Source organism: Danio rerio, chromosome 4 (assembly GCF_049306965.1).
Source record: "Danio rerio strain Tuebingen ecotype United States chromosome 4, GRCz12tu, whole genome shotgun sequence".
Classification (NCBI taxonomy): Eukaryota; Metazoa; Chordata; class Actinopteri; order Cypriniformes; family Danionidae; genus Danio; species Danio rerio.
In genome coordinates, this window is record NC_133179.1 from 10598087 (window position 1) to 10610546 (window position 12460).

At 32.9% G+C, this 12460-nt stretch overlaps 1 protein-coding gene across 3 annotated transcripts in view; it reads left to right on the top strand.

The window, feature by feature from the left end:
* The window catches only part of ccdc136b (coiled-coil domain containing 136b), a 38455-nt gene that overhangs the window by 18214 nt on the left and 7781 nt on the right, over nt 1-12460 (top strand). For all 3 annotated transcript variants that reach the window (XR_660714.5, XM_005164607.6, XM_002661377.7), the window contains exons 3-8: nt 1055-1372; nt 2788-2862; nt 4959-5267; nt 8489-8606; nt 9336-9603; nt 10279-10413. Coding sequence is in view for 2 of the 3 variants with exons in the window: in XM_005164607.6 (XP_005164664.1) it covers nt 1055-1372; nt 2788-2862; nt 4959-5267; nt 8489-8606; nt 9336-9603; nt 10279-10413 (1223 nt within the window). In the remaining variant the exon portion in view is untranslated. The remainder of the gene's footprint in view (nt 1-1054; nt 1373-2787; nt 2863-4958; nt 5268-8488; nt 8607-9335; nt 9604-10278; nt 10414-12460) is intronic.

The following is a 12460-nucleotide window of genomic DNA, read 5'->3' on the forward strand; positions in this document are numbered from 1 at the left end:
CAGTCCCCTCTTTTTTTTAGAATGTTGAATTTTGTTTCCCAGGGACTTTAAAGTTGGTACTAAAGCCACATTTGACACATTTGAGGGAAAAAAAAAATCAAAGAGGGGCTAATAATTCTGACTTCAGCTGTATATTATAACGTAATATATAATAATAGTAAAGAAATAATTGATATTAGAATTAGAATTATATTATAAATAATATTATATTGCTAATTAAAAACATTAAGAATAAGAATAAATATAGATCAAGAATTATTTAATAATAATACCACTTTTACATATGTAAAAATGTATAGTATATAAAATATGTGATATACATGGTATTTAAAATATGAATATATTAATATATTAGTATATGTAATTATTTGATAATTACCTGTAAACAATACTAACTTTTATTATATTTAGTGATTTTAATACAAATAATAATTGTATGTATATATATATATATATATATATATATATATATATATATATATATATATATATATATATATATATATATATATATATATATATATATATAATTAATTAATACATTTTTAACACTATATATGATAGTATAATCGTAAATGATAATATTATAATAAGAAATATTAAAAATAATAATAATAAATAAATAAAAAAGCACATAAATATGTAGTATATATGGCATTTAAAATATGAATATATAAATATATGTTGGCATGAAATTAATAGTTAAACACCTGTAAACAATACAAACTTTTATTATATTCACTGTGATTTTTGAGTTTAATGCAATGTATAAATGTTCATATTGTCTTGTTTTATGCTAAATTCATGAATACTTCCAAAATAGGCATGTACTAGAAAGCATTGCTTGTGCATGTTAAAAAGAATGTCATCAGAGTCAAGTATTCCATCCGTGTGACTGTCTCATTTATCAGGGGTTGCCACAGCGGAATTAACCGCTAACTAATATCCCAACTACTCTGGCATACGTTTTACGCAGGGGATCCCCTTCCAGCTGCAACCCAGTACTAGGAAAAATCTTATTTATTGTTGATTTTTTTTTTGTTTTCCACCTCAGACGATGTGTGTGACCTAAAGGCAGAGCTTCCCGTTTTCGGCATCCAAATGACGGCCAAAGAGCGAGGCTCGCTGGAGCACAACGAGGAGCGAGACCAGGAGGATCTGGACACTGGAAACGGAGAGAAGGGCCAGGAGGACGAGCAGGAGAAGAAGAAGGAGGAGCAGGAGGAGCTAAGGGGAGCAGCAGATGAGGAAGAGGAGGAGGAGGAAAATGAGCTGGAGGTGTTGAGGTCTCAGGTGGTGCAGCTGCTGCTGGAGCTGGAGGAGACCAGAGAGGTGTCCCAGAAGCATGAGGACAGCTATAATGAGCTGCAGGGTGAGTGTGCGCACAAACACAGCTGTGACATCAGAGTGACATCATCATGGGAGAGCCCTCTGAGCGTCGTCAGCTGTCACTGACCCATAAAAACACCTGTTCCTGCTGACTGGCAGGGCCTCACACTGGCATTCCTGACTTGTTAGTGCTGGATGCCTGGGGTAATTGCTGATTAGTCTGTCTAATGTGGCTGCAGGTCTTCTAGAGGTTTTGTTGTTCTTTTAAAGTCTCCATTTATACCATTTCATTTACTCCATTTATTATAAAAAAATATTTGGTTTGTTTTATTTGATCTTTCATCTCTCTTATTTAATAAATTTTTAACATTTGTTTAACTATAATCTGTTTGATTATGTTTTATCTTATTTCTTTTATTGTTGTAAAAAAAAATTCTATTTTGTTTTTTTATGTCATTTGTTTGAATTTCTAAAGATTTTCTTAGTTAAATTTGTTTGTTGTCTCATTTAATTTCTTTGTGTACATAACCATTTTTTTTTTATTTGTTATTTTTATTTATTGTATGATTTTGTTTTATTTATTATGCTGTCATATTGCATCATTGATGCATTTTAGTCTGAATTTTTTTTGGTTAGCTTTCATATATTTTACATTTTACATTTTTGTGTATCCCTCACTAAGATGCAATATTACAATATCTGTTATAACGTAATTAATTAATTAAATAATTGTTCCCCTTTTTAATATTTTTTTGTCGTCTTTTATGCCTTTTAGTTGTCTAGTTTTCAGTTGTCCTTTAATTTTTTTCCATTATACCCTTTTCCATTTATTTATTTATTTATTTATTTATTTATTTATTTATTTATTATATTTTTAATTAATTTTTGTCTTTTTATTTATTATTTATTATGTTCTAATGTTAGTATTTTCTGCTTTGATATGTTCTCCTATTCCATTTATTTGTTTTTTTCATTTACTTAAAAAAATAATAATAAATAATAAAAAATATATAAAAATAAATAAATAAATAAATAAATAAATGTATATATTTAAAAATTAAATGTTTATTTATTTTTTCAATAATATTTGTCTTTTATATTGATCTGTTAATTATATTTTGTGATTTTGTTACTATTTTCTTTTTCCATTTATTAGATTTCTTTTCAATTTACTTTTTAAAAAGTTATTTATTAAATAGATTTTTCATGAATATTTGTCTTTTTTTAATCTATTTTTATTGTCATTTTTGTTAGTATTTTGTTTTTGTTTTGATATGTTGTCTTATTCCATTTATTTGATCTTTTTTTCCATTTACTTTTTAAAAATCTATTTACACATTTTTCCACATTTTTCTTTTATTGAAAAGGCCTTTTTACTCTTAAACTTCTCATATTAATTAGGAAAATATATAATAACCAATATTTATTGGTTTTTGATGTCATTCCCTGTGTTTGTAGGTCTTTTGGAAGAAGAGCGTCTGGCTAGTGCCCATCAGGCCGAGAGCTTCACCAGACAAATCCAGAGACTTCAAGGTGAACAGAAACACATTTATAATTCTGTCTGCATCGCAATAAACACACTCACTGATAAATATAAGTAACTTAAAATATGACAGATATAAAAACCATTTTACTCGGTCATCAGGCAGCTGTTTTGTCTTATTCCATCCGACATTTTGAAAAACAGCTGTGTCCAGTGTTTATGAATAAACAAGCTGTTTTATGCTTTCATCACAGAGCACGGCTGATTTGAAGAGGCTATTTGCATTTTTTATATATTTATGCTGAAAGAAAATTAAAAAAACATTGGCTATGTTTGGAATTTTTTTTGCTGTGAATATTGTGCATTATGTAGATTTTTGTGTACGCACTGAATAACAATACTGTATAACTCCAGTATCATAGTACAATGCACTGTAAGCTTCGTCCCACAGCACAGTGTGCTTGACGTAAGATTCAATTGCTTAAATCAATTTATTTTACCTAATCTTGGATTATTTAAAGACAATCATTGTTTTGTTTGGTTTAGTTTTTTTGCTTTTAGCAATGTAATTTATTACAATTTTATTTCGTTTTTGCTTTTGTTTCTTTTGTTTTCTTTCATTTGTTTCCTTTTTGCTTGCTTTTGTTTGTTTTATTTTATTGTTATATATTGTTTTATTTGATTACATTTGTTTTTTCTTGTGTTTTTTGCTTTGCTTTTAATTATTTTATTATATTTAATTTTATATTTGCTTTGATTTTGTTTAATTTCTTGTTTCTTTTGTTTCATTTTGTTTTGTTTTTGTTTTGCCTTTAGTTATTTAATAAAATTTTTTGTTAATATATTTTTGTTTATTTTTGTGTTATTTAGTTTTATTTAGTTTTGTTATGTTGCTTTTAGTTATTTTATTTTTTTATTTCATTTTTGCTTATTCTTGTTTTGTTTTCATTCTATTTTTGCTTTGATTTTGTTCCATTTTTATTTTTATTTTATTTTTGCTTTGATTTTGTTTGTTTTTTTCTTGTGTTTTGTTTTTTGCTTTGCTTTGTTTTTTTGTTACTTGATTTTTTAAAATTTTTTATTTGATTTTTTTTATTTGTTGTTTCTTTTGTTTCATTTAATTTTTTTTGCTTTGCTTTTAGTTATTTAATTTTATTTATACATTTTTTGCTTTGCTTTTAGTTATTTAATTTAATTTTTGTTGTTTTTTTGTTTTATGTTTTCTTTTGTATCATTTTGTTTAATTTAATTCAATTTTTGTTTAATTTTTGTTTAATAATTTAATAGTCTATTCCTTTTCTCAATTCAAATGTGCAGAGGCTTGAATCCGAATACAGTACAGTATTACATACGTCACAACCAAACAAGTTGTTGGAGTCCTTAAAAATGTAATTTTCTTACAGCGTTTTGCCTTTAGTTTGCTGAAGTGCTGTTGGGTTACCGCAGTGAATAGAGAGGTGAAAAGCAGAGATGCTGGAGTTGTGTTTCTCCTCCCCAGTGACTCAATTACAGTCTCTCAGGGGCATTCAATTAAATCAACTGTGAGCAGACAAAATAAACCAGCTTTTGCAGAAATGCATGGGTGATGCCGTGGTGTCATTGTAGGTAATAGAGTCACAGTTATATGTATAGATAACACAAATGACTGCAACAATCACCATGAAAGACATTCATATGTGTATTTTACTGTTCACATTACCTACATTGCATGTAAGAAGCTGATTATAGTTTTCCAGAATCCCCTGCAGGCTAAAATGCACACTTTGAGTGGTTAGTTTGAGAGGTTTTGACATTTTTCTGCTTCTCGACAGCTAATGAATTTCTGTAATGAGATGTGAAGCGAATCCCTGATGATAGACCTCAAATGGTATTGATAGTCTTAAGAGGTTCATATATAAATGTTACATGGATTTATTAGTTAGAGTACAGCTTATATGGTTTTGGAAATCTACTGATACAGGTATTCAAAGATAGCATAATTTTCTTTAGTGTGCTGAAGTGCATATAGTATTTACATTTTCTCTGTTTTACCTAAATAGTGATCTATAAAGTGATGAATGTAGCTTTTATTTTCAATCATTTAGTGATGTGCTGTTATTTATATATATAAAAGATGTTCATTTTATGTGTATGTTCTGCTCCTCAGCCCAGCTGCGGTCAGTGCAGGAGGAGCTGGACAGTCTGGAGGAGGAGAAGGCCAGTGAGCTGTGGGAGGCGCAGGAGGAGCTGCGAGCGGCGCAGGACGAGGTGCAGGAGCTCCAACAGGCGGCAGAGGAGGCTGCCGCTGAGCGGGAGAATGACATCGCCTTGCTGCAGGAGGAGCTGTGCCGTATGCGGGCCGAGCTGGAACGTCTGCGCGGCACCACACAGGAGTACGAGCTGGAGCTCACAACACTAAGAGCCGAGATCAACATGAAGAACCAGAGCAGAGAGCAGCAGGAGAAACCAGGAGGAGGTCTGAGCGCAAACACACTGCAAAACAACAGTTTATACACCTTCTTATGCACCATGGTGCTTTGAATTAATTGAGAGTGGGACATCTGTTAAACTGTAAATGTGGTGTAAAAATTTTACACTGTAAAATAATAGTACCGCAAAAATCGTTGGAATTGACTAAGCGTTGACAAAAACTTACAGTGTTTTTTTTTTCAGTTGATGAATGATAAAAAAAATAAAATAAAGTGACATTAGTAACGATAATTTTTAATTTAATTTAATTTAATAATTTAATTTAATTTAATTTAATTTAATTTAATTTAATTTAATTTAATTTTATTTTATTTTATTTTATTTTATTTTATTTTATTTTATTTTATTTTATTTTATTTTATAACACCCTATTTGATTGTATAATCATTTTAAATTTCATTTTGTTTATTTATTTATTTAAATATTTTATTAATTTAGTTTAATTGTTCTTTTTAGCTTTAATTTATCTTGTCATCTTATTTCTTTTGCCTTATTAATCAACTAATAATTAATTAATTAGGGTTATAAATTGTGTCATTTTTATTTTACATTTAAAGCAACCAAACAAACAAGTAAACAAACAAACAAATAAATATGAATAAAATAAAGTTTATTTTCTTTATTATAGGTTATCATAGAGTTTTCTGTGTGCAGATCCCACTCATAACACACAATCTCCATTGCAGCATTATATCTGACATATTCTGATAGCAAATAAACCTTATGCAGATGCAGATATTTTCACTTAACCTCTCCCACCCCATGCCCTGATTACTGACAGAACACTCGATATTACCCAAAATGCACTGCCACCAACAAATACGAGTGTATTACCAGCTCTTTTAAGGCTTGAGTGTGTTTTTGATATAGTGACACAGCGCAGGAGCTTTATTTGTCTACCAATGATGTCTTCCTCTGCTCTCTGCTCCCTCCATGCCATTACAAGTTTACTTTAATAAGATCTGCAATAAAATCAACATACCAGTGATTGCTCTGATCACAGAACAGTGCTGAACACTAACCTTTGACTGATGCGTTGATGCTAACTCTGATCTGGGGTCAGATACAGCAGTTGTTTATCAGTATGTGCACTTCTGAGAGTTGTGTTTACCACACACGCACACACACACTGGATCTGGCAGAGACAGAGTGCAGATGTGAGTTGTTTTTGCTTGTGAGATTCCTGTTAGATTAGAGCTATCTGCTATCAGGGGTTGAGCGGTGCACCATGGGGGATGAGCACACTCCTCCTGATTGACAGCTCACACTGCTGATGCTGGAATGCTTTATTTACAAAGAAACTCTTTAGAAAATGGGTTGGTGTAGATTTTTAGAGTCTGGTTGCATGTTCGTTGAGGTGTTTGTTTCAGGGTGGTCTTTTTTTACAATGTCGTTGGTGAAATGGGACACAAAAATTATGGTTTGCTATGTACCTCAGGTTTAATGACACGGTTTGGTGTCTTTCAGTACAGTAAGGTGTAAAGAAATGCAATTGCTAAACACTAACATTTTAAATAATTAAATATATTCAAATGTGATTACAGTTTGTATATATAGTTGAAGACTAAATGATTAGTCCTTTTGTGAAATTGCTATTCCTTTTGAAATAGTGCTGTTTAATGAGACGGATATTTTTAAAAACATTTTAATAAAAAAAAAGAAAAAATGCACAAAAGCATGCACATTAATCTAAATGGACGCTCAGCCAAACAGCAAAAATATCATCAAAAAGGTGGCAACACCAAAGCTCCAAAAAATACCAATTTATTAAACTAAAAAGCCTAACACAAGGGTAATGTGTCGAGCAGACGTCTAGGGCTGGGCAATTTGGCCTAAAATCAAAATCTCGATTTATTGAACATTTTAACATGATTATGATTAATGGACAGATATTTTATTTATTTAGTTGATGTTTTTGCCCTCATACTGTGGTTCCCTGACAAGTTTTGTACAGTATATGTGTTTACAAATTACAAGTGAGAGATTAGGAAAGAGGGGTACATTACTTGACTTGAAAATAATTGAAGGAAACACACACTATTATGTATGATTATTTATTAAACATCAATGCTGAACAACTAAAACTTATAACACAGATTGCCTAAATAACTTGCACTTTTGGAAACAAAATGTATTATTTTCAGTGTTTTTCATATTAAAAGTCGAAAATAAGCAGTATCTCTTCTAAATGAAATAACTCTTGCATCTTCTGTAAACAAATATTTTAATGTAAACAATTTGAATGCAATGGAAAATATGCCGTCCCAAGGCATCTCTGGTGCAGCTTACAATCGTTGTCAATGTAGTGCAAACTCAGGCTCAAGAATGAGTCCGTCGTCCTACTTGACCAGAGATCAGATGTGGCTGCAAAATAGCTGCAGAAGTATAAATCATCCTCAGCCTAACGGAGCGGTGTCTCGTGACTCCACATGCGGTAGGGAAAGTAATTGAAAAAATCGTCCTGGAAAAATGTGATCGATTATAGGTTCTGAATGTCGATTACGATTACTTTTTGATTAATCGCCCAGCCCTAACACCGGCTCTTCATCAGACAGTTTTCATCACAGCATCATGCTCTTTTTATACACTTCCGGACCACATGATCTCATCCGTTATCTCAAAACAGTATATAAATTACACAACTTGCATATGATAATCAGTTGTTTGGGTAAAGGTTTTTTGGTGGTTTTGTAGACAACTGAAATTGTGATATTGGCTAATAATAACTTTAGCAGTTACACGTTTTTATGTTGAATAAGAAATATTAATATGTCAGCCAAACTAACAGAATTCAGACGTTCTTCAGAAGCAAAATAAAATAATTTAAAAATGTAATAGATAAAAAATATTGTAAAAAAAAAAATCTTGCTCTTTTAAACATCACTTTTCAAACTTTTAAAATTAGCAGGAGGGATAATAATTATTTAATCTTCCACTATCTATCTATATGTTTAAAAACTAGATGTTTCTAAAATATATGTACACGCTGTGGGTAAAACAAAGCTGTATTTGTGTGGTGCATAGTCATATTAAATCAAAAATATAGTGTTTACCTGCTGTTTGGTTGATGGTGTAAATCATCTATTTCTGTGAAAGTATAACTATAATGCAAGACTTTAGAAAGACCCAAATACTAATATATGCTAGTATTCTGAATTCAGTGTATTTCCCTCCATCTGACATCTGTTGAATGTTGTGGTTGAACAGGTGATGTGGACCAGCTGATGGAGGAGTGTCGCTCTTTAAAGGATGAGCGTCAGACTCTGAAGAACGACAACAAAGAGCTCTCGGAGAAACTGGAGATACTGGAGCAGCAGCGAGCCAGGTGATTGGCCACACGGCCTGTCAATCACACACTCAGCCAACGAGGATCACTGACTCGGTCTGTTAATTGGGTTAGCTTGACCGCTGAAGCATTCGGCCATAATCTGTCTCAATGGACACACTCTCTGGAACTATTTAGCAGCTATGAATGCCTTTGCAGCTACATGAAACGTTAATGACTGTGTATTTCAACGAATCCAAATATATTGGCAAGGAGAGGAGCCACAGTTGTCCTACTGCTGTTTTAAAACATCAACTATGCATATATAATTATGTTTTTTTAAGTAATGCTAGACGTGTCAGCTCTAAAAACTTGGGAAAAGCTGATAGTGCTGACGTTTATTGCAATCACATACATTTTGCAAATTGAAACTTTATATCACCACGTTTAAACAGGGTTTTCTGGAAAATAATACAAAATAAAATCAAATATTATACTAATATAATTATAATTGTATGCGTGATGGATATTTGAGAGATTTAAAGTGTAAAGCATAATTATCTCAACTAAACAGTGCTTTATTTCTTTGCATTTGCTTTATTAATTATTAATAATTATACTTTTTCACATTTTAATCATTTTGACTTTTTTTTCCTGTAAACAATAGTGAAGAGAGATTTTTAATGATCGTTTTTATTGAGCAGGAATTGGTAACGAATGCTGCAGTGTTGCTGTGTGCATCTTTGTATTATAAATGAACTATACTTTTTTAAACTTTCCTCCTGATAGCTCCACCGATTCATACCTGGCCCTGAAAACTCAGCAGAACGACACAGAGAAAGATGATGAAGTTGAGACGGAGGTGAAGGCTGAGGGTTTCATCAGCACGCTGGAAATGGAAGGTGGGAAGTGCGTGGATGCTTATACCCAGAAGAACATCTCGTTTGAAGGCAAACCCATCACCCCGACTGGGAAGAGCGGAGGATTTTCAGAGGTGTTTTCTCTCCGAGATCAACTGAAACAAGCCGAAGAGAAAGCATCAAAGGTCCAGAGAGAGGTACAGCATGATACATTACCTTAATATACCTAATATTACCTCTTATATTTACAGTATATCTTCTCATTTCTCATTCTTTTTGTATATTTGTGTGTATAAACATATTTAAACATATGTATTTTACATGTTTATTTTAAAGTGTTTCAAATAATTATTAATGTAGTATAAATAATGTATCAAACATTTCACTGGCTACTATGTTTAGGTTCAATACTGTGACTTTAATGGTTAGTAAATAAGGCATATAAGAATAAAATGAGAATAAAAAAGATTTGAATATATTTGTTTTTAAAAATGTGTGCAAAATTTGTCTTGATATTATTTAATTATTTCAGTTTTTTTTCCATTAATTTATAACAAAAACATTCTCCACTCACAGTATGGGGTGAGTAAATTCACGCAAGGTTGCAAATAAACCCATCTGCCACTGTGATAATAACAAGTTTGAGCCAAATACTTGATATATTTTGTTTTCTTGCCTTCAGTGGTTCAACTTGACCTTGTGAGAAATATTGCTGAAAAAACCCTAAAGGTGTAACAATGAAAATCTAATTCTTTTTATCAAATATCAACAAAATGATTTGATTATTTCTTTCTGCCACAAAACACAAAGTTTCCCCCTGATACTGCACCACAAGTCTTTTTTTTTCTCTCTATATCTCTTGATTTTTGCAGTGTGAGGGACTGAAAGGAGAGCTGATGGAGCTGCAGGGGCTTTATGAGAGCAGTCAGAGGGAGAGGGCGGAGCTGGAGGCGGAGCTTCAGCGCTACAGGGCAGAGCTTGACCGGCTGGCCGGGAGAAAGGCTCAGGTGAGGGTTCATCAAAGGGTCTGAAATCATGCATATTGCATTGCTTTATTCTAAATCTACAACAGTTATGAATTGCAGACAGTGGTTTTGGAATGTGTGGATCTCCTTGGGGTAAAAAAAAAGCTACCTCACTGTGTAATAAATCACACACACAGACATTACTCACACAGCAAGTGGGTTGAGATATTATCAACAGAATGCCACCATGACTCCATCAACCTACATGTTTGTCAGCATTCGAAAATGCTCTGTACATGACTAACGTTTTTTGCATGTCGGGGGTCAACCACCGCTGAAGTGACCATCTGTCCAACAGCAGTATCTGTCTTTCAAAGCGCATCTTGTCTAACTAAACCACTCCGGTTGAGTGTGTGTGTTTGTGTGTCTTGCTTTGGGTTGCTTATTTGCCACATTGACGCTGCGTGTGTTTCCACATCTTGTGTTCGTCAAACCTCTTGCAGCTAATGTGTCTAGCTAGCTCTCCTGATCCACTGTAGCACATCGAGCTTTTGTGTGTGTACAATGTGCACTGACATAGAGGTCTTTCTAACCCCTGTAGCGTGTAAGAATGAGGACTTAGTATGAGCCAAAGAAATCCTAATTAAGCTTCTTTTTTTACTATCTAAGAGTCTGTCCAGTGTCCCATGTCAGTCATCCGTCCTTCATAGTTGTACTTTAACTGTGTGGTTAACCCCTCACTCACACTGTTCTGCCACCCACAATTGCTTTGATTCCTTTAAAGGAATGTTCCGGGTTAAAGACTAATGGAGCTTCTGCAATATGGTTGGGAATACCACAGAAACTGATGAAGGGTCAAGTTCTCTTCTGTTTATTAAGGTGCATTAACACACACACACACATGATTTTTATACTGCACACACTGTATTCCATCCCTCCATCCCAACGCTAACCCTCAAACTAACTATCACAGAAGGAAATCAGCATTTTATACATTGTTAAAATACTTAATTGTGTGTTATTTTAGCCATTTTCTTCATGGGGACCATTACATATGGTCAGAATTTACTGATATTGCTTTATTTGTGGGGATATTGTCTTGTCCCCATGAGGAAATCCGCTAAAAAATAACACAGAATTAAATGTTTGGCTGTAAAAAATGTTGATTGTTTTCTAGGGACAATAGGGACCATATTATATCCCCACAAGCTCAATATTTACTGATATCGCTATCCTAGTGGGGATATTTCATCCTTGCAATGTTAGAAATGCAAGGTACACACACACACACAGTGCAAGTCATTTTGCTTGCTTTTGTAATTGTTTCATTGCAAAATATTTATTTATGAATTATGCTGCCTATTAAAGAATACGATCTACTAATCACAAAAGTCATTACTGATTCCACCTAATTAGCATTAATTAGTACAGTTCCCTTGTGACCACTTGTGTTTGAATTTAGTTTTTTTCACGCTCTACATCACATTCACAGGAGTGAACAATCGGATGCATTAGTACTACTGAACGATCAAGCAGGCTTTATGGTTGATGCTTGAGTGGCTTATCTCCAGCAAATAAAAAAAAGCTAAATTAACCTCCCCCTAAAACTAAAAAAACACCCACCTATTGGTTTATTATAATTTAACTTTTAATCAGTATTCTTTGAAATTCTTGTCTGTTTTTCATCTCAATAACAATATAAACATTCCAATTACTTTAACATAGTATTGAGTCAATTCCCTGCAAGTTTACTTGATGTAAACACTCACAAACATATTCATGATTTCAATATATGGGGGAACAGTACATGTTTGTTTTATCATTAATATTGTCTGTGGCATTCAGCAACACATGTCAGACTCTTCCGACAGATTTAACCCGGTACATTGGTTTAACAGCGTGGGCAGGCTGTGCAGTGTGGGCAAGGATCTTTAAATGCCAAGATGGCAACCTTGGCTCTGCGTTCATCAGCCGAAGGGTCGAAAACGAGCACAAGGTTTCCATTTTGTGTTTAACCATCTTTGCTGTGTATCTAACCTGGGTGTATTTTCCTGTCTCCCTGCTCCCCTGTGGGCTTTCATCGCTTCGT